General features: G+C 39.4%; 1 protein-coding gene across 3 annotated transcripts in view; it reads right to left on the reverse strand.

Moving 5' to 3' along the window:
• Positions 1-2,590: 2,590 nt before the first annotated feature.
• PGCKA1 (PDCD10 and GCKIII kinases associated 1) overlaps positions 2,591-22,556 on the reverse strand; it is a 40,464-nt gene continuing 20,498 nt past the window's right edge. For 2 of the 3 annotated variants that reach the window (XM_071432566.1, XM_071432565.1), the window contains 4 exons: positions 21,273-21,359; positions 18,599-18,653; positions 6,120-6,167; positions 2,591-5,024 (listed from right to left, as the gene is read on the reverse strand). In XM_071432566.1, coding sequence (XP_071288667.1) covers positions 4,082-5,024; positions 6,120-6,151 — 975 coding nt within the window. In that variant the 5' untranslated portion in view covers positions 6,152-6,167; positions 18,599-18,653; positions 21,273-21,359 and the 3' untranslated portion in view covers positions 2,591-4,081. Of the gene's footprint in view, positions 5,025-6,119; positions 6,168-18,598; positions 18,663-21,272; positions 21,360-22,556 lie in introns of those variants that run through there. The other variant, XM_071432564.1, reaches the window with a different exon arrangement.

Genomic DNA, 22,556 nt, shown 5'->3' on the forward strand with positions numbered 1-22,556 from the left:
CACATTTAGGAAATTGAAACTACAAATACAACATAAGGTCAAGATTAAGTTTTAAAATTTTATTTCCAAGTCACTGTTTCTTGTTTCACCCTTCAAATGGTGGTTAAAGTGATATTTTACTTAAACAATCAAATCTGGAATATCTTTCAGAAAATAAGATTTTCTGTTTCTGAATTTCAATTTTTAATGGGATGTCTCCATAGCAACACTTGCCCAAACAATTGCCTTTGTTCTTTAAAAGGGGAGGAAACACCTCCATCTTTGGGGAGGGATAGAATGTAAGAAAATAAAGATAGTGCAGAAGGTAGTCTCACATCTGAGGAGTTGCAGCTGTGCTAATCACCAAAGATTAGGAACAGGCCTGCCCTTAATAGGCCACAGCTGTGTCCAGTAAGAAGGTGAGTGCTACAAAAGAGTGGGTTAGCTGGGTGAGGAGAGAGTTGGTGTTTGTTGGCTGTGCTGGGAAGAAGAAGAAGGAGTCAGTGCTGCAAGGAGCTGCCCATGAGAAATCACCGAGAAGGTATGGGAGCTTTGCAATATGATGACAACACATCTTTGTGGAATTTATATCTATTTAATATCTATTTCCAGGTTCCTGCTTAATTGTTAGAACTTTGTTTGCTGAGTTGAAGAATTCTGCAGTGTCAAGTTTACTTGCAGCAAGTTTACTCTTGCTGCATTTTCTCTAGGAAGTAACTTCCTTGAGGGTGGATGGGGCTGTTTTCCACTCCTGTAGTTGTATGTGAAATCTCTGCAGTGATCTGAATTCTTTTAATAATCTAGGGTTGGCCTACTGCCAAATGTGAAGGTGCTAAACTTAGTCTTCCTCAATGTCTCTTTGCTTTTGAAAGACTGCAATTTCCCTTTAAATTGTTACTGACTTTGAAGTATAACAAATAAAACAGGAGCTTCCAAGATGCAAAAGCTTTCATAGAAATACCAACTCCTCTCATAGTTTCCTATCCTGTTACCTGTTTTTTATTGCTACATATGTCTTCACACTTACCTATAAAGGATTACATCAAGTGCAGAAACACTAAGAATGATTAGATATTGGCCAACCAGCTTCCATATTAGTATTTTTTTATCAAAGGAGAACTGAAAGACTTTAATTATACTTCATAAGTGAATGTAGAAAACACAGTTGATTGGTAGCTGAAGTTACAGTGTCTGGGTGTCTTAAGAAAATATGTAATTTTTGACAGAAGTCTTAAAATAGTTTACTCTTGCATCCAGTATCATTTTTTTCTCTGTGATTTTCTGCTTTGTCAAGTTACTGTTTTTTTTCTCTCACAATTCCCTGACCAAAATGGATTCTTCAAGCTGGCAGTGTTTGTGTTTATTTGAATCATCATCTGATGGACTGAGTAAGATCTGGTTCTCACATAATTATTTAAAATCCGATTTTTGTGGAGGAAATTGTGTGTGGCATTTAAAAATTATTTCTTACATAAGTGATTCTTTCACATTTATTGTGAAAATTGTACTGTAATCTGAAAAAAGCCAAGAATTCCTAACGCTCACCGGTGTCAAGGTAGGGTTGAAGGTCTATAAACACATGTGTAAATATAAAATGCATCCAAATGTTTTTTGTTTGGGTTTTTTTTTTTAACTTAAAAACTGCACTGGGATTTTTGACTTAGCAGATAAAAGATGTCTGAATGTTGGTGTTACCTCACAGGTTTATTTTATGGAAGCTTTCCATGTGATGTAGGTTTGATGCCTGACTTTTTTTTTTTTCTTTTTTTTTTTTTAAATTCTATGGGAGACCCCCGACCAGTTATTTCCAATGTAGTGAATAGACTTGCTTTATGCTGGGTTTTGCCTCTTGTACTTGTGACAATGAGAACTTGGGCTCGAGAAATGCACTGTTTGTGGCTCAGCTGCTCTCATGCAGAGGGTGGCCCATGGCTGCAGGCAGTTCCCATGGAAGAGTTGATTGGTTTGGGTTGTCTGGGCTGCATCTGGGCTCTCCTCTGATATGTTTTAATGCTTGGGGGAGTAAGGTGAGACACTTGCCATGATTTGCACTTGAAGTTTGAGCTGGAGCTCAGAAAAATTGAAATGAGTGGATATTGAAAAAATCAGGTAAGTTTTCTGGGGTGTTTGTGGCATTTCTTTCTTTAACATCTTTTTACTTGAATTGTTTTTCATGGTTCGTGTTATGGTGCAGCAAGGGGCTGCTGGCTCCCTGGATATGGGATGTGGGGAGCAGTAGGGGCTCCCTGGGGATAGCAAGGCTGGATCCCACACCAGAGTCTGTCCTGCTGCCCCAGGCAAGGTGTGGGGCAGCCAACAGCACCAGGACAGGGCCCACGGCTGGGCTGGCAGGTCTGACCCCCAGGGACTGAATGGGGTCCTGGGCCCCAGGCAGGGCAGGGGGAGCCCTAGGCTGGCGGGCAGGGACAGTCAGGACTGGTGGCACTGAGCATAACTCATTATTGGCCATGCGCTGGCACTTCCACCGACTCTCGGAATTGTAGTCTTAGAAAGACCAATGGATCTGTAAAACTTGTATGCACTTAGGAGAAGGCTTAGAAGGGCCTATTAAAATAGCAAAGTGGTAGAGAAGTCAACAGTACTACAATACTTTAAAACCATATAAAACTTTTTTATTTTACAGATACAATGTTGTGACTCTTGCCTGTAGCTGGATATAGTTCTCTAGCAGCTGAGACTTTAGGTTGTTTCAATTGCTCCTGGGTACCATAAGTGCTCCTAGGTACTCATCCTACTCATTAATGTTTTGAGAAATCAAAATCAGTATATACTGTAGGCAAATACATTGTTGGTGCTTTTTGTGTATCTAATGAGGGCTATATCTTGTTTAACTTCTTAAATGTAACTTATATTCAGAAAATGCATAAAATACAAAACCCACCAGGTTATTTTTTTATATGGTTAAAAAATTTATTAGGAGTTTATAACAAAAAACTTGGAAACCACAAAATTTCAGTATAAAATGTTAAGCACTTTGTATTTCAACCATACTTTTCCTGAACTGGCAGCACCAAATTGGTCTCTGCCTCCTTTTTTTTCTCCCATAAGAAATGCAGCCCTCCAAGAATGCAACTGTTTTCAGATCTTATGCTTAATACAGTTTAGAAGCTTGGTCCCTTTCCTGATGTAAATTTAGTGACTATGGCAGAACTAAGGAGGAGTCCACATTGGCTCCTGCCATTTTTATATAAACAAAACACATCTTGAAGGGATGTTTGAGACACAATCTCTTTGAAAACTGTATGGTTAAGACATGCACCTGGAAAATTTAGTGGAGTTCAGAGGTTTCTGGCTGTCATTTTACAACAGTTTTAATCTGGTAGAGAATGAGTTTTGATTTCTCTGGCCTCTCTGATAGTGTGTGCGATGCTCTTACATGAGCTACTTCAGCACATTAAACCAACAGAAATTACCCACTCTCTTGGATTTGGCTGGGCTTCTGCTGTTTTAAGAAATTGAAGCAGCAACACTTGGGGTATCAAACACAGTCAAGGGAGAGGTGTGTGGGGAAAAAGTGATGTTGTCATTCCAGTGCCAGGTGCACGTGCACAGATTTAGGCTTAATCCATAATGGAACCATAGCCACAGTAAAGTTCAGTCCAAGCTGCCTTCCCTGTTTCATGTTTCAGTAGGTCATAGAACTTTGGCTCATTTATGTATTTTTTTTCTGCTAATGATGAAAATATGTGGTTTCTAACTCCATGGCTTCAATAGCCCTATTTTAAATAATGGGACTTAACCTGGAACATGCATTGTGCACAAACCCTCATGAGGAAAAGAAGGAAACACTTGCATGAGTGCAGATGAGATGGATGTACAACAGAATATTCTGTGTGGAAGAAATGATTGCCCTCCTGTTTGGGCCCATAGAGAAGAGTATTACTATTAGTCAAGGGAGCTCTTCTGTACCTCAGGCAGTAGAAATTAAAAGGCTGTATAAAACAGCTGAAGGGACCCAGGTTTAGTCCCAACTCCTTTTATATTAGCTGTTCATAACAGCTCTCCATGTGTGCTGTATATCTGTTCATATTGATCCAGCAATAACGTCTAGATCTTACCCACTGTGTTAGAAAGAGACCATCTAGTACTCATCATCATCTTCCACATCTTCTCCTGCTGTTGCAGCTTCCAGTGCAGCCAGAGCTGCTGCAACTTCTGCATCTTCCTCCTCAATTCCTCCGCTGACATCTTTATGGTTGGTGTGTGCGGGTCCCTGTGGGACTTTGGTAACAGCCACTGCAGTGATGCTGCCAGTAAGGCTCTCACTCAAACTTGCAGAGTCGGTTTTAAAAGGTTCAATACTGCTCTCTTTCACAGGCCAGGGTGGGATTGCATGAAGGTTCTGGTCCTGTATTGCTGAAGTACCAGTGTTTTGGTCTGAATGTGTGCAGTTTACTGAAAAGCTGTCTTTTTCAACACAGTTCCCAGTTTGATTGCCATTTTGGGGATAATCAATATCTGGCAGTCTTATGGTATTGTTTTCTGTTTCCAGTATTGAGTTTCCTTTGAGAAAGATGCTGTCTCCTGCAGACTGGGAGTCTGGAATACTGTTAGGCACTTTGCTGGCTGCCTTACTCTGACTGCCTGTCTCTAGGTTAAGCTCTTGTCCAGGCCTATTTGACTCGGTGTAGAAGTCTCTGTTGCTGGCTGGAGAAGCCTCTGACTGGCTGGAGGTTCCCTTTTCACTGGATTCTTTCACTGGGCTTGTGTTGGGGTTGAGCATGGAGTGCTGAGTGCAGGAGTTGCCACCATTGACTGCAACATCAAGCTTTGCAGCACACTTCACAAGGCCATCCTCTTGAGAATCATTGCCTCTGTGATTCCAGAGAGTTTCTGTTGTACTATTTACTGGATTTTTATTTTCTGTTTTGTTTATCTCATCCTGCTGGAGTTCATTTTTGGGTTCTTCATTTTCACCGTTCTCTTTGAATTTTGATTTATTGCTGCCTTGTTCATTGTGTTTATAGCTGTTTACTTCATGAATGCATCCAGATGATTGTACCTCTTCTGGATCAAAGATATAGCTGGAGTAAGAAAAAATTGTAAAGAAAAAATTTGTAAGAAAAAATTGGTAAAGAAATGTTACTTATGATGTTAATCAATATCATTAGTTGAAAAGATTAAGCTTCCTTTTTAGGCTGAAGGTCTTGAGGAAGGAGTGTTACTGAACTTTATCTTGGGTCCTGAGAATGAGTTAAACCAAATTAAAATGCTGAATATGCTGTTGGCTGCTGTCTCCTGGGACTGATCATAACTAACCCCTGTACTGAGATTCACCAGGAGCTTAAGGAGGATGTTGGAGAACTGTGTGCTACTCATTGCTTGTTTCCAGCCTTATTTTTTATTTTCTCTGGGGAGCTGATTAGCCAATGAATAGTCATAACATGAATTATAAATGAATATATCCTCATACAGTTGTTAAAATATCTCCCATTTTTTCCTGCTGTTCTTCTTTCAAGTCTTTTGTCCTTTTTTCCCCCCTCCTGATTAATTTTCTTCCTCTTGCTCTATATTTTCCTTGACTTGCCTCTCCCAGGGCCTTTCTCTTTTCTTTATCTTTCTTTTTTCTCTCATAGTACTGTTTTCTCCCCAGTTCCTTACCTCTTCTACAGAAGTGGCCAAGGGGCAGTAGTGACCCTCAAGTGGGGCTGAAATGTGATCTTTGTAAAACTAGCTAGTCCCCCTCTCTAGGGGGACTTTTAATATGGGAGTTCTTCCCCCACCTAACAACATTTAACAGCTATGATGGAAGCAAGGAACTGTTGATCATTTCCATTGCTTGGGAGAAGGGAGGATCTGATGTAATGTGTGCTCCTTGCTTCTCCTGAATTGAGGAAAGCCCATGCTACCTAAATTAGAAAAAACTTTACTAAACAAGAGTTTTCAATGCAACACAATTCCTTTTTTGTGGCTAGGAATTATAGAAGTGGACTTTAATTACAGTAAATTAAAAGAACTTTCATAGGAAATCTGTATGCCTATGCCTAAAGATGCTGTAAACTTTGAAAAAGCTCCAACCTTTTACGGTGGTTAATTAAAGCAACAGGTGTGGGGGAGCACAGACACATGGTTTAATGCTGTTCTTTTATTCAGTCCAAGAAACTCTTGTTCTATTGTACCTTTGTATCATTTTGCAGCACCTGCACCCCATCTGGATTTTCCTTAATCTGAAAAGAGAGAAAGGGAGGGCAAGGGAGAGACAGAGTGAGTCAAGCATTATGAAATTAAAATATAAGCAATTGCATTGAAAATGATGCTCATGTTTAGAAGGGTTGTTAACTAAAAACAAAGATGTCTGCACAAGAATGGATGGAGTACGGTTCAAGGTCTTTGTAGGTTGTTGTCATGCATTGGCAATGGTCTTTAATTGGGGAAAAATCTGGGGAAGAATTTAACAATTCTTAGATAGTGATGTTCTTTCAGAATAGCTTCCTAAGCAATTTTATGATTGGGAGAATTGCAAGTCAGTGTATTGGGTGTGGGTTGTTGGTTTGTGGTTTAGTTGGGTTTTTTTTCCTGTTGGTAAAGTTCTCTACCATGAATTTGCCCAGTTGTTTTTTGAAACAGTAAACTGCTAGCATCTACCACATCCTTTACTCAGTAATTTCACAGACCAGCCTTGCTTGTGTGAGCAATCACCTGCTTTTGTTTGACTTGAACCTGTTCTTTACTAGTAGTATTTGGTGCCTCGTAGTTCTGGTATTAGAAGAAGTAGTGACCATCATGTCCAACTGTCACCATAGGAGGTGGTGACAATTGGACAAATGTCACCCATACTGACATTGTCTTGTGCCTATGAACTGTCCTTGTGGTGTTCTCTGAGTCTTTTTGCATTTTAACATCCTATTAAAATTAAGTGTGGGAACTACAAATGCAGAGTTCTCACGGTGTTTGAAACCTGAAAGAAGCAAATTTATTCTTTGCTAATATCTTCTTGTTTCCACTCACTTGACTCTGTGACATCCACTGAGCACTGAGGTGACATTTTTGTGGAAGTTTCTCCTAGTGAGGCACAGACAAATTCCTGGAATGGGCATTTTGTTATAAGCAGTATGTTGTACCTCTATTTTGCTACAGTAAAATTCCAGAGTTTCACTAGAGCTAGCAGACTCTCTGTTTTGCTACACTATAGCTTGACCCAGTGAAATGCTAAGAACAATCTATTATATGGTTCTTATGCCAAAGTCCTCTATTAGGAGAAGAAATGGTTTGCTAATTTGGACCCTTGAGAGCCTTCCTGTTCTGAACTTAAATTTGTGTCCCAGATCTGAACATCCAAAACCCCTAAAACACCCAGTATTCTTTATGGGTGGTGGCTATCTTGTTTCAAGGTAATAAGTCAGGGCAGGTTGTTTAATATGTTTTGTCCACTGTTATTCAGGCTCTTTCTTTCTCTTGAGATTCTCTACAAACTCGTGTACTTTTTGCCAATGCCTAAGGACAGTGGCTCACTTCCCATAAAACAGAAATTGATGAAGCAAGGTCAGGGTATTTTCTGGAGTAATTTATTTACAAAACATCCAAGGAAAGTAGTATTGATTTATTCTTCTCAGGCATGGCTTGAACTGCACACTGGCAATTATGCTAGCAGAAATGTAAATCCAAACAGTTCCCCTCTAAAATCTGAGTACTTCTGGTGTTAGCACTGAGCTAAATACCTGATGTCAGATGTCTCATTCTTGGAGCTTCTGATGGCCTACAGTCATGCAGCAGCTGGGTTTATGCTAGGGTATAGCTGCTCATACCTATGCTTTTTGTCTTTGTGTACACATGAACTGTTCTGAAGCAGAAATTTCTATCAGGAGTAGCCAGGTTGATGTAGCTGAGTGCTTGTTGGAATGGCTTTCAAGCCAGCTGCTTCTCTCCCTGAATTGCAGACTCCCTTCCAGACTCCCCTCCCTTCTCCTCTGCATGTACTGTGCATTCTCACCCCACATACCTCAGCAGCATCACAGCAGGAATTCTGATACAGGGTGTTTTGTCTGAAGAGGATTGCCCTCTGAAGTGCCCACACAGCCTTTGGCTTGGCTTTAAAGTTTATAGGTTTGAACTCAGTTCTGATTTGTATGTAGACCAGCTCCAACAACAGATGTTGCTTCTAGCTGAGAGTGGTCACTTCAAGTCAGGGTGCTTCTGCTTAGAGTTTTATCTGACAGTTTTCCTACTTGGGGATTTTATTTACAAATTTTTTGATTATTTTAAAAAAGAAAAAAAATACTGCTTATAGGTATTAAGCATTGAAAGTCCTAATTACTGGCCTTTATTTTGTTGTAAAGATCTTTGTGATTGTCATAGAAGGCAATTATAAATTGAAGTTACTGTTGAAGTTTTCACAGAAAAAACACTCCTGTTTTTTGCTGTGTGTTTGTGTTGTTTGGTTTTTATTTTTTTAATTACAGCTGCTGTTGGAATTCTCTCTGCAGCTACTGCATTATGCTTTTCCACTGATTAGTTACAACGGGATCTGTCCTGTGGCATGAATAAACTATTACATATGGAAAGCAGTGTCCATTGTATTATCTTATGAATTATTTCACATCCCTGAAATAGGAATATAGTTTTACAATGTCACTGTCTAAACACTGGCTTTTTTTTTCCCTTGCCCTTTCCTTCCATTTATGATAATCTTTCAAGTCAAGCTGGAAAATAATTCTGGGGAGCAAATTGCTTTTATAGCATGAAAAATCATGCTTTAATCCTACTTATCTTGTTTTAGATACCGAGCTCTAAAGACTTATGTACTGTGTGATGTTCATAGTTGTGTTAATGGATAAATAATACTAATAAGCTGCTGTCTGGAGCAGTTTGAGTCAAGCAATCGCTACAGGCTTGAAACAAAAGAACGTTAGAAACTTCTACAATGGATGATGTTAACTGATGGATGTTAACTGAATTTAGAAGCATTGCATCCTTATCTCATCAATTTAGCAGCACAACATATCTGACAGAACAAACATTTGATAATTTCAGAAAAACATGACATGATGGGAGATACTGTGCTGTAGAATTCTTTGGGGGTTATTTTCCCTCTGGGAAAAGGCTGCCTGTATAAAGTGGCAGTAAAATCCTTGGCTTTAACATTCAGATTCTCAGAATTGAGATCAAACTGCCATTAATCCTGGATATTATTCTGTCTTGACCATGAAATTTCTGAAGGCCTGTAAATGTCTGTCACTAGTTATTATGCAGTTACTTAATCCTGAACACTGATAGATCACCTGGCATTAAAGCTCTGCAAAAATATTAAGTAGAGATTTTTTTAGAAGTGTTTTTAGATGATGACTGGATCACTTGGAGCCTTTGCAGGAATAAGACGGAGCTGTTGAGGTAAAAGGAATGAAGGAGGCCTAGAATTATTTCTTTTTTTCTCTTCCAAATTTTGAACTTGAATTTTTCAGCTTTTAGTAGCAGCTGAATCTCCTGAAGTGTGTCTCTGTGGATGAGCTTGTACCAGGTTCTACAAAATAATCAGATTCTTGCAGTGTGACAGTGTGGAATGGCCTTGTGGCTTACATATTCAATATCAATGCTTGTTTCATTTAAAGTTATTATTCTTTTCTTCAGTGAAAGAGATGCAAGAGGCCCAGCTTTGTGTGTTTACCTCAGCCACCCCAGAAAACCTTTAGCTGACTGTATCAAAAGATTGTCTAGTTATAATGTGCTTGCAATGTATTAAATAAGTATTCACAGAGAGACAAGGAAGACCTGATATTATGAATGACTGACTTTGATCCTTTAAAGGAATATGATACAGAAGAGCAACTTCTTTAAAAAAAAGTTGGAAAAAATTTGAACAATGGAAGGAGGTAGTAATTAGTCTTAGTTTGAGGAGAGCAGGACACAAATCCCTTCAGTAAAACAATTGCTGAAAAAGGGAAGGTGGTTAAAAACACTTATGGTGGCGCTGGCTAAGAGAATTTCAAGTGTGAGACCTTGGTGAAGATAACAAGAATAACGTCTGACTCCAAACCCACAGCCTTGTGTTTCAAGCCACGGTGTGCTTTAAGACAAATCTGCTTTTCTTTATCAGATTTGAGAAACACAAGGTATCTGACTCTAACTTATGTTATTACATAACTCATATTGTCTATTTAAACTGTGACTGTGTTATGAGTAAATAAAAGGCAAACAAGAGATAATGTCATGAAAAGGGAAGAAGAAATATTTTTGAGTCATAAAAATGGTTTGGCACCTTTCTCAATATTTTTTGGAAGTTTACATGGAAACAGAAAAAGGTCATTCTTTCCTTTGTTCATGGTGTATTTTTTCTTCTGTCCTGATTTTTATTTTTAAATTCCTTTTAGACACCTCCAGGAGCAGAGGCAGAAAGCTGAGGGAGACAATATTAAAATAGCTTCTCTAGTAGATCTCAACAGATAAACTCTGATTTTGGATCATTATTTTTGATCCAGTTTCTTTGTTAGTTTGTTTTGGTTTGTTTGGAGTTTTCATCCCACAGCCCCTGATGCTTCTATTGCTTGCCTTTACTCTCCTCCACCCTTTCCCACTCTAGATTACCTTAGCAAGTAAGGAGATTTTTCCTACATGGGTATGATCTGGGCTGAGCCTGGGTGGTGCATCTCCCAGGGCCCTGAGGCACCTCCTTCTGATGACTTTTTCTAGTAGAGGCATCTTTCAGACTTGAGCCTGCCAGTGCCTTCCCCATCAGTTTGTTGTGTTTTGCACTCCTCAGTAAAACCTGTCCTTTCTGAGGATACTGCCCTGAGGTACCAGTCTCTTTGCCATGGACAGAAATCCTTGTTCATCAAAATAAAGTCTGTATGCCTCGCTAGTAATGCAAACATAATTGACTTTGTTGGTATTTCTTTGCTAACATAGATGCCAAATTCTAACCAACTAGGAGTCATATGCACAGAAGCAAGTGTGGGAAGAGAAAGTGTTTACATAGAAATATGTGCAGAGGAAATATAGAGAATGTGGGGTGGGAATAGCCTTAGAGAGCTCTAGCACTTGACAAGCTTCTAACAGTTTGCCTGCTGTGCTAAGTAGGCATTCACATATCTCAGAAGATTTCAGAGACTGTTCTCAGCATGTGCTGGGTCTGACAGAGGCTCAGATGTGCCTAGGCTGGAGGAAGGAAGTGCCATGTCCACGCTCATTGCAGGGCAGGTGGATGAGATGCCCTTTAAACTCCCTTTGAACCCAATCCATTCTGTGAGTCTCTGTGTTACTGAGGTGTGGAGCCAGAGGAATAATTGATCTGGATGACAGGTAATGTAAAAGAGGCACAGAAAAACTGTAGGAGGAGTGGTAGAGTTGAGAGGAACTATATTTAGAAATTTAGAAAACTAGTAAACATACAGTAGAAAAAATTACCAGCCTGTGCTAGAGGGGCAGAGAAAATAACATGGAAAACCATGTAAAGGAAAAAAGATGAGGAATGTAACTTAGCTACACACTGTGCAGGCCAATCACTACTGTTGGATGAATATAATATGTAAGAACTGTCTTACTTATAATACAGAGACCCCTTCAAATCCTGGGGGCTTTTTCCTGACCTGTTCTGAGACCAGAGGGGCTCAGAACAGGTGAAAGCTTGGGGAGTAGGAGAACCCAAACTATCCTGGGCCCAGAATTATCTGAACAACCTGATCTACTTGAAGATGTCCCTGCTCATTGCAGAAGGGATGGGCTAGGTGACCTCTTCCAACCCAAACTGTTCTATTATTATACCATGGTCTGTGGAGAGCACAGTCTGTGCTCAAATCTTCACTGAGACCAATACTTAGAGCTGGACCAAAATCTAATTTCATTTTTCTGGACTGAATCCTAATCTGGAAATTTATTTTAAAAGTACTTTAGGGAATAACTCAACTGACATACATAATTTAAAATAAATGAACTAAACTGAGGAACTGTAATATGGCCCCTTATAGGAAGCAGATCCCACCTCATTTTATTTTAGGGCTATTTTAGTCTGTTTTTTGCTAGCTGAATTGACTTCAGTCTTTTTGTTCACACTTTCTTAAAGTGCAGCACTGAGGTGTTGTTCCTGTGCTTCAGCCATCTTGCAGTCCAGCCCTAGAGAGACACCTGGCTGTGCCATCCTGCTGACAGAGTATGACCTGTGGATTGCCTTTGAGTCACCCTGCAGTCCTTCCTATCTGTGCTGCTCTGCAAGAAAAGAAAACTGTGCAAGGGCTTTTTCTGGTGCAGCTTACTCTCCTCTTTTGAGGGAGGCAGGCTCTATATTTGGGAATAAGGAGTGTCAGTGTGTGACAGAAAGAGCCTTATGCTATCCAGCCAGCACAAGGTTATTGCCAAGGTTATTGTTGATTGTCCTATTTTTCTTTATTTTACAGAGCTGAGGAGCTGAACAGGTCTGTCAGCCACTTTTATTCTCCACTGAGAATATTATTTGCCTACTGAACAGCTTGCGTGCATTTCTAGTGCAGTTAACAGTGAGGACAGGAGAAGCTGAGACATGGAGGCTCCTCAAAAACTTGTGTAAAACTTCCTGAGCCACAGCCTAACTTCAGTGGTGGTCAGTTCGGGATGTTTGGCTCCCATTGCCACCCTATGCTTGTTCCTTTTCAAATTGAACCCCCTGTTTTTTACAGATAAAAAGGATCATTGCTTGAATGCAAATAATCCGTGCACTGTCATCAGTTGTTAAGAGTGATAATGTATTTTTTAAGGTGATTTTTTTTCCCTTTCTCCCTGACCAGGCTGAATTAAGCCCATGGACTGTTCATTGTACAAGGTAGCCTGATATTTTGCATTTTCATGACTAAAGTCTCAAACTTCTGGGTGATACTACCCAGACATGCTGTGTGCAGTCAATGGTTATTTATTTCAGTGAGGGCAGAATTTGATGTGTTCTATGTGCTATATAAGACATGAAAGTTGATGTTGGTTTTGTGTGTGGTATTTAGTGGTATAATTTAGGCTTCTTCATAGTAAAGCCATTAAACTGATTTAGACTTGTAGTTTTTTCAAAGAAGAAAAATGGCTTTAATCAGTCCAGTTATCAAAATCTGTAGGGTCTCATTGATCAGAAGCATGTGTTGCTTGTTATCTGGAAAATTAAAGAAGTCTCACAGCTACAGCCTCATAAATTTGGATGCTTTGTATTCTGACATAGAGTAGTTTTTTCATTACTGAGGAAGTAGGTCTGATATCACAAAAGGGTTTTGCTTCATCAAGGTGAAACATAGCAGAATAACTGAATTCTTATATTACAAAGGTATGTGAGCAGTCATAGCGAGAGGCAAAGCAAACTAAGTGACACTTAAGCAGAATTGTTTCTAATTAGTGGAATCCCACACTTTTTGGGAGAGTAAAAAGAAAGTGATTTAAAAGTTCAGAGGGTTGGAGGATCTCTCTTCTGAAGACGTGCTACAAAAGCTGGAGTTGTTCAGCCTGGAAAAGAGAAGGTGCTGGGGAGGCCTTGTTGTGGCCTTCCAGTACTTAAAGGGGGCTTATAAAAGTGAAGGAGAACAACTTTAAATACAGGTAGATAGTGGGACAAGGCAGAATGGCTTTACACTGAAAAAGGAGAAATTTAGATGAGTTGCTGGGAAGAAATTCTTTCCCCAGAGGGTAGTAAGGCACTGGAACAGGTTGCCCAGAGAAGCTGTGGGTGCCCTATTCCCCAAAGTGTTAAAGGCCAGGTTGGATGGAGTACTGAGCAACCTGCTCTAGTAGGTGGCATCCCTGCCCATGGCAGGGGGGTTGGAACTACCTAGTCCTTAAAGTCCTTTTCAAACCAAGCCTTTCTGTGGTTCTATGAATATCAAATACCCAAATAACAAATCATATTTGCCAGATGAACCCTCAATATGGCATAACTAATCACCAAAGTATGGCCTACTCACAAAATAATCAGTATGCTCTCGTGATTTTAACCTTTATTTGTGTTGTGTCGTCTGAAAAGATATGCAAGTATTAAGTGTTTATCCAGGAAATTTGCAATAGTAATAGTTGACAAAAATATGCAGCTCCAGGAGCACAGTAGCAGTCAACTCTAATTGCCATGTACATGAAATAGTACTCTAATAGAATAAATTGTGTACTATATCTTTGGATTGTTCATAACAGCAATCCAGACCAGAGTACAGTCTCCTAGCTGACATGTGTGTGTGACTACTGTGCAGGGGTCAGTGATGCCCCCTAATTGTGGGTGCATGCTGTGACATTTCTCAGCCCAGGGAAGAGCATCCTGCCAGTGTGATGTCTGGCTGTGATCTGATGGGAAGCTACTTTGGCAGTCAGGATGGTCAGAGCAGTGGAAGTGTCTGGCTACATTTGTTTTCTCAAAATGCAGAGAAAAGGTCACATTTAGTCTGCTCTGCTTATAATAGAAAAATACATGCTAATTATCTCACGTATGTGTAGTTGTACTGCCACGAAGCTATACCAGTACAGTTGGCAATGGCAGTACCTTCTAATTGTCCTGTGCCAGTGTGAATACTTCAGCTGGAATGGGTAGCACCTGGATTGATGCAAATGCAGCATTAGAAACTGCTCCACTTCTTTGCAGCTGCTCTCTTCCCATCCCTCCAGGCATCTAGCTGTGTTTATATCAGATGCTGACAGGTTTTCTGCTCCCACATTGCCCCTTCACATTCTTGCTTTTCCATGCGGCTGTTTTGCACCAAGCTGAGAGGCAGCAGTGGGCAGGTCTCAAGGCAGGGAAGTTTGGGTGTTACCAGTACTGCTTGAGCACACCTGCACTTGTTGTTTGCGGGTGTGTTTGCTGAAGGGGAAGGTAATGAGAAGTAGATGCTATCAGTTTTACAAAGGGTGTTCTATTTTGATTTGTAACTGTTGGTCATTGTGTAAGCTGATAATAATATGCATAGCTATGTTAAATCCTGCTAGGCTCCTCCTCAAAATGTCCTTCTTTTCAACCAGTAAGTTCAGCCAGATCTGCCACTTATCCTTGGTGGCTTCCTGACTCTATTAGTCAGCATAAGTGCCATGTTTTATTCTCATAGTAGATTCTTATTTCTACCTTGACAGTTACGGGGTTTGTGCTATTTTTGTTGTTGTTTTTGTTCTCTTTTTAGTTAGTTGTCTGTTTTTAGTTAGTTAGTTGCTTTGTTTTTAAGAAGATGTTATTGTATTATTTCATTCACTGACTACGATCTCTGGTAGCTGTCAGCTGTTTTATGAGAGTAAGGTCAGCTCACATGGAAGGTGGACCTTTTTGTGAGGTGTTACTGCTGCAGCAGAGTGTCCTAGAGGATACAAGAGCTACAATTTGGAGGTGATCTGAACATATAATTTTTTCCTGTTATGCTCTTTGCAATTGATTTAAAATATTTATAAGATATTTAAAAGGAAATACATTCTCTGTGACTAGTTCCTCATCATTCACAGCACCAGGTCAGGGAACATTTCCCTACCCCCATTATTTACCATACAAAATGATTGTTTTATTTTTAAGGAGTAGAAGGAAGAGTGGGGAAAAGGGTACAGCTCTCACAATCATTAGCCAGCTTACATAAAGGAAAACCAAATATAGCTGGTAGCATAAACCCACTCATTTCCTCTTCAGCTAAGCTTGTTTTCTACATTTGATTTTTCCAGACTTACATAGTCTAGTGTTTAAATTACTGAAGTTAGTTTCCTGTCTTTTAAAATTATCAATCCAATCAAATATAATAGCTTGTTTAATAGTGGGGCCTAAAACACCGAGTCCTGTTTAGTCCCATGTTGTATAGAGGCTAACATAGAAATGTGCTCCTTCCCAAGGGATTAATGGTCTAAATGTGTGACAAGGTAAAAATGGGAAGAAGATGGTCATGTGCATGTGAGAGAAACAATCAGCAGAGAAGCTATATTTGGGTCAGTAATTGTGTTAGGCTTGGCCTGAGTGGGGGTCTGTGTTTGGCAACACAAGTGGAGCCTCAGATTAGTTATAGCCAATTTTTATGTAACAGAGGGACTTTGCCTGAAATGTCATTTCTCTTGAGAGGTTCAAGTGTCTCTATGTGATTCTGTACAACTGTGCACTTTGGAGGGTGGATTCTTGGGTTCCAGCCCTTCACCTGAAAATCCTTGGTTGTATCCAATGTCTTTTAAAAAGATATAGCATAAAACCAGCTCTAGAATTGGGTCTGGAGATGGTGCTGTCATGGGTCTACAATTCACCAAGTTCCCTTGCCCATACTTTGCTCTTTTCCCGATGTCAGGCTTGAGCAGCCTGCTTGAGAGCATGCCATCAAAGACATGATTCTGATAGTTGTCAATTTGTCTTAGAGACTGAGGATCAAACTGAGCTGGGGATCCTAATTTATGATGGAATTCTCTAACTCTTTGAATACTGTGTAAAGGAATCACTGCCTCCTCCTCTGTGGTTTTGACTGGAACTTGATGTGGGTGCTGTCTTGTGGCCTGGAAGTCACTTTTTCTTAGATTTCCGTTTACAGTGTCAGTTGATTTAAGCCTGCTTCAATATAGAAGTACTTTCTAGATGCGGATTGTTTCTCAACTGCACATATATGTATAAAGGCTTATTTTTTTAGCCTCCTGGAATAATTCCATGCAGTTTTATGGATGCTGTTATCAATGAGAAATCCTACTTGGGACATTAGAAAAATTGAAAATGTCTGACAGTGAGCATGAAAGCTACAGTATTACTGCTGTAGGACTTAGTCTGTGAGAAAAAATTGACAAGTCAGAATGCTTCCTAAGTATATTCTGAGGTCATTTGTTTTGCTCAGTCTGGAGGAGACTGAGGGGAGACCTTATTGCAGTCTACAACTTCCTCGTGAGGGGAAGAAGAGGAGCAGGCACCAATCTTTTCTCTGTGGTGACCAGTGACAGGACCTGAGGGAATGGTCTGGAGTTGTTTCAGGGGAGGTTTAGGTGGGATATTAGGCAAGGTTCTTCACCCAGAGGCAGTTTGGGCCTTGGAATGGGCACCCTGGGGAAGAGGTCACAACACCAAGTCTGAGTGTTCCGGAAGCATTTGGACAATGCTCTCAGGCACATGGTGTGACCCTTGGGGATGGTGCTGTGCAGGGCCAGGAGCTGGACTCCATGACTCTTTTGGGGCCCTTCCTACTCAGCTTATTCTGTGATTCTGTGGTTGTGCCACGTACATTGCCAGACAGTGCCACTCATCACTCATTAGCAGCATGGCAGCACTCTGTACACTCTGAAATCAAGCTCTTTGTAGGCCCATCTGCTGGAAGCTGTTGCCTCTTGTATTTGCCTGTGAGTTCTGTGCAAAAATAATTTATTGGCCTTCTTCAGAAATTTGGGGTGAAAGATAAAAGAACCTTTAAAATATGCTGTTAAAAGACTTTGAATCTTTAGGTGACCTTGGTGAACAGAGTAAGATGGAAAAGGAGAGAAGAGGTGGAGATCTCATATGTTTTAGATATGGTGAAATTCTTTTAAGTTAAAATAAGGAAATAAACCTGCTTAGACTTAATTGTTGATTTCCTAAGTTTAACTCCTGTAATCCTGTCATTCTATCTTATTGAAAACTCTTGGTTGTACATCAGTTCAATGGAAAGGCTCAGTGCTTCTTTGTTTGATTGTTTTTTCCCCATTGATTCTTTGTAAAAGGGTATGAAGAGACACTGCTGGAGTTTAGCAGGCCTTTATACTTTAAGCAATACATTTTTACTTCAGGGAGCAATTTTCTGAAAATAGACTTGGATGTCCATGGAGATTGCTTCAAATGCAGGATTGGAGTGGGCTGTGTATATGTGTTTGGGCAGAATTTAGGCCAGGCAGGATATGTGATCTCAGCTCTGGTATTCAGCTGTAGCTTAGTGTGCCCAAAAATCATCTTGTCCTGAATATTTCAGATGCTTTTGATTTGTTTATATCATATGAAATATTGCTAGTGGCAAGTATTGTGGTGCTATTGTTGTGCTCAGAACATCAGCTGCTCTTAATACCAAGAAAATTGGATAAAGCCATAAGCAGTTAGAGTAAGTCAATGATTCTCTTTTATAAAAACAAAAGTAAAAAAACCCAACCCAGCAAAAACTATGCCCTTGGCCCCATAAAAAAGAAACCAGCACCAAAAAACCCCCAAACAAAACAAAATCCCCCCAAAATCCAGCACATTGACCAAATAGATTCCTTAACATTGTCAGGAAGTTGTGCTTTTGTGTTTGACCATTTGATGGCATAACCTGCAGCTTTTTATAGGAAAACTGTTAGAAGTCAGTGTGCTCTCCCTCTCAAATCAAATTAATCCTTATGTTTTCTAATTGGTTCTCTTTTCCCAAATCTCCCTCTTTCCTCTGTTTGCCTTGTATTCTTGTTGTTCTTTCCCCACCATTTGCCTGCATTTTCCCATTTTCTCTTGCCATTTTTCAGCTATGTTTACTGTCTTAGATTGATGCAATTTTTTTATTCCTGTATTTCTTCTGTACAGTGTCTTTTTCTAGACTTCAGAGTGGAAATTGGCAAGCTATTATTTGCTACATCAGGAAACTTATGGGTTGGAAAGAAACAGTTCTGTCCTGTCACTAGTGCTTGTAGCAGCTGAATGTTGTCATTAGAAAATACTGTGGAGTGAGACATGGTTTATGTTGTGGAATGCTGAAGTTACAATAGTGAGTGGCCAGTAATTTTTATACACAAGGAGAAAAAAAAATAATCCTACCTTTCCAATTGTACTCCATCGACTGCTTCAAAAATTTGTTTTAAATGTCTTGGTTCTGCAAGAGAAAAACACTTTGCAAGTGGTTTCTTCATGCAAGCAAGCACACATAAGTAAGAAGGAACCTCTGAGGCATTAACTGTCTAATGCAAACAATGTGCAAATAGAACATCCTCCTCTTGGTACCATTGTGAATTTTAAATCTAGACAGTGATCAAATAAATCACTTGGGTAGTATGCTCGTCCCCTTGAGCTGAACTGGAATGCTAACCTGCTTAAAGTGAACATAAGCTTTGCTACAGTGGATTAGGACTCATGTGAAGTGTTTCAGCAACAGCAGTAAAATTAGAAAACTTTCAAATATGCAGTATTATGGGACTTTCTTTCCTATGTGTTTTCTTTTTTCTTTTTCTTTCTGGGTGCCAGGATATTTGTAGTATCCATTAAAACTTAACGTGTGCTTGTCAGAATTTCACCCTTCAGATTTTCACAAACTTTGAAACTTAGATGTCTCTGGTATTGCAATAATATTCTAGATACTGGTAAAGCTGTTGTTCTTTCAGACATGCTCCAGCTAAATGGAAAGCTCAGCAAAGTGTTTTGTATTAAGAATTTCTAAAAACATAAATAATGGGATAATTGTAGATTTAGAGTATAACAGTACTGCAATGCAGATGCTTTTCCTTCTTTACAAGAAATACTGAAAATATTTGTATTTTTAGTGAGAGAAATGTGAGCCCATGAGAATTTTTCACCAAGTCAAGTTCGTTTCTGTGGAATGGGCAATGTATTTTGCTGTGGGTTTTAGAAATAGGGCCCTGAGCTTTCTTTCATTCTCAGCATCTCTCTGCATGAGTGATAACTTGAAAAATCTCAGTGTAGCTTACATTACAAACCACAAATCCACACAAAAATGCTTGCACCATTCTTGAAACCTGCAAGGCTTTTCTTGTAAGAGAGCGAAGTTTATGTTGTCCTTGAGATCCCTTTTGGCAGAACACTCCTAGGATCTAAGCCAGGGTAGTTTGTTCCTGAATTCAGCACCCATAGGCAATGGGGCTGAGGAGGAAAGTACAAGGCAACAAGTACATTACAATTAACATGGTCATTGCTGCTGCTGCTCTCTTTGCTATACTCTCATTGCATACATATTCTTTGCAGTTATAGTTTTCATAATTTATGGGTAAACTCTGACAAGTTCTTATAAAATGTCACTATCTAGCTTCCAGGTTTGAAAGTACCCCGGCTGTATACGTAGTTTCGTGGTTGCTGTTTGCCTCCAAATATAAGAAGACAACATTGCATGGTGTCTGACCCATGGGTGACATTTAGAGGACTTTCTATTAAAAGCCTGAAATATGATTGAAACCTAAATGCAAATTTAAGTGGCCTGGGTATCTGATGTGGCTCGTTGCTAAGGAGAACCTGGGATTCACTCAGCCTCGGTTCACTGCACTGCTCTGTTGCCCATAGAGCAAGTCACTTAAGCTGTCCTGAATGTCACCATTTCATATCCTTCTCAGAGCTTGATGTTTATGCTACATTTTGAAGATTTATAGCCCTATTCAATCTTACTGTACTCTTGCAAAGGGTTGGGTGTTTTTGCGCATCTGTTAAAGGTGTGATCAGTACTTTATGTGAAGTGAATAATAAAGCTTATGAAGAATGAGTCATGGTGTGTTCCTGTTTTTATGCAGCCTTTTACTACGGTCATTTTATGTCCTTTTTGCATTCTATTTTATTTTTAAATATAGGTATCATCATAATTAGTTCATTAGTTACAAGATTCCTCCTTTTAGTTTTTGTTCAGATCTCTAACAATCCTACTTGCAGTATAATTCTGTCTTGATGTCCTTATTTGTTTTGTGTAAGCCATGGCCTAAACATTTGTGCATACAGTGAAAAGAAATGAAAAATAAAATCCACAGTTCTAGTTATGAAAGGATGAAGGTAGCTTGCTTAACTAAACTTTCAAGTGCATTCTTAACTGCTGTAAATTCCTTCTGTCTGTTTAACAAATTCTGAAGTACTAGGTCAGCTATAGGGTTTTCCTTTAATTTATTATTGGTTTTGTTTGTTTATTTTGAATCCTCTAGGAAATTCCTACAATTCTGTGGAAATGTAAAATGAAAATGCCGAAAAGGAGAGCTGCTGGGAGTCACAGCTGTTGGTAAGTTGTCAGCACACTCCTTATATCATGTTCAATGATAACTGGTTTGATTGTCAACTTCTGTCTGATGTGTGTATAATTGGCTTTTGACCCAAAAGTAGACAAACCGTTCTATATTTGCTCTTAAATTTGAGTTTGAAGTATCTTTTTTTTTCATTGTATTTGGACCTTTTTCCTTTTCTGCTTGCTGGTAATAGTTTGGAGCATGGCTGTTAGCCCTATAAATTGCATTCAGACACCTTAATTAAGTACTCTTTTTACCATCATCTTTGCTTAGCAACATCCTTTCTGAGATATTCTGGGAAATTTAATACTTGTCTGGTGTGTAAAACAACATTCATAAATCAAGGCATGTTGCCATATCCTATTTGCTTCTTGCTTATGTTGTTTAATAGTTTTTATATTACTTTCTTTGAGCCAGAAGCATGAAGCCTTTTACACCTAATCACTCCAGTTTATTGCACAACACAATCACCAGTGAGACTTAGTCTTTGGAATATGGCTTACCATGCTGGTGTAGATTGTTAAAGTGAAGAGTGTCTACATGGTTGTCATGGATCCAAGCAGCAAATAGCTTTCACATTCCAAAATAACCTGGAATTTAAACAAAGTCTTTAGGCTCTCAGAAGCTCATATTGGTGTTTTCCATTTCATTTAGTTGCTGAAAACATGTTATCTCACAGTCTCAGACCAAAATGAAAATGAAATTATCTAAACCTGCTTTGACATAGACCATAGGTACGCTTCATATCCTGGGTGTGTTTCATGCTGAACAAACTTAACCTTTTTGACACAGTTATTTGAGCACCTTCTTATGCTGCTCTAGAATCTCTTTCTAGGCTTTTGGTTTTAAAAGTTGTTTGTCTTCTCCACTGGAAAGGTGCATGGGATGCTGCATTCTCTGAGCAGGCTGGACATTCGTCACTCTGATCCACCTGTGGTCGTGCTCCATTAGGAGCTCCCACCTTGAAGCTCTCAAGCACCACACAGAGCCTCTCTTTGGTCAGTGTGTGAAGCTGATGAGTGCTTTTGGTAAGAAAGGTCTCCCTCACCCTAAGGATCAAAGAGAACTAACATAGTTTACTCAAACAATACAGGGCTTAACTCTTTCTTTCTGGAAATCATAACTTGGTCTTCCAAACTGAGCTGAAGATCACTTGGTTGTAGACACTTGGTGTTTTCCTTTGTGATAAAAATTGTTAGAATTCTATGCTGTCCCCTAGAGTTTCACCAAATGCTTAGCTATCAATAGTGGTTTTAATTTAATTCTAATGCCCTGAGGTTTGCATTTCCCTCATAGTTTCCTTCTCTTCTCTAACAACCTTGGCCCTTATGCTTTTTGTACCATTCAAGTATTTTCTCTGCTGCAATGTCTCTTGTTCAATAGCTTTTCTGGGAGTTCTTTTTGTTGAGTTCAATTCTTCATTGCAATTTAATTTTCAGTGGAACAAACCTCTGATTTCCATGCATTCTTTGTGGTTGTGCCCATGTGTTTCACTAGGATTGTTTACATATGGTTGTATTAATGTGCTCTCACTGCATTTTGATGGTAAAACTGATTAACCTCACTAGGAATGGATTCAAAGCCTTTAAGATTCTGTTCTAAGTTTAGGAAAATGAGTGGCTTTCTGAAATCAAAGCTGAATTTGAAAGTCCCGAGTTGTTTCTATGAATGCTTGGAGTGAAGAAATAATCTTCCAAATGTCAAACTGCACACTTCTCTCTTAGACTCTATAGGGATGAGAAGAAGGAAATGTAGGTAACTATAGTTGTCTTGGGTCTTGGTTCACT

Source organism: Agelaius tricolor, unplaced genomic scaffold (assembly GCF_023055355.1).
Source record: "Agelaius tricolor isolate 1412-34295 unplaced genomic scaffold, bAgeTri1.0.p SCAF_8, whole genome shotgun sequence".
NCBI classification, from domain to species: domain Eukaryota; kingdom Metazoa; phylum Chordata; class Aves; order Passeriformes; family Icteridae; genus Agelaius; species Agelaius tricolor.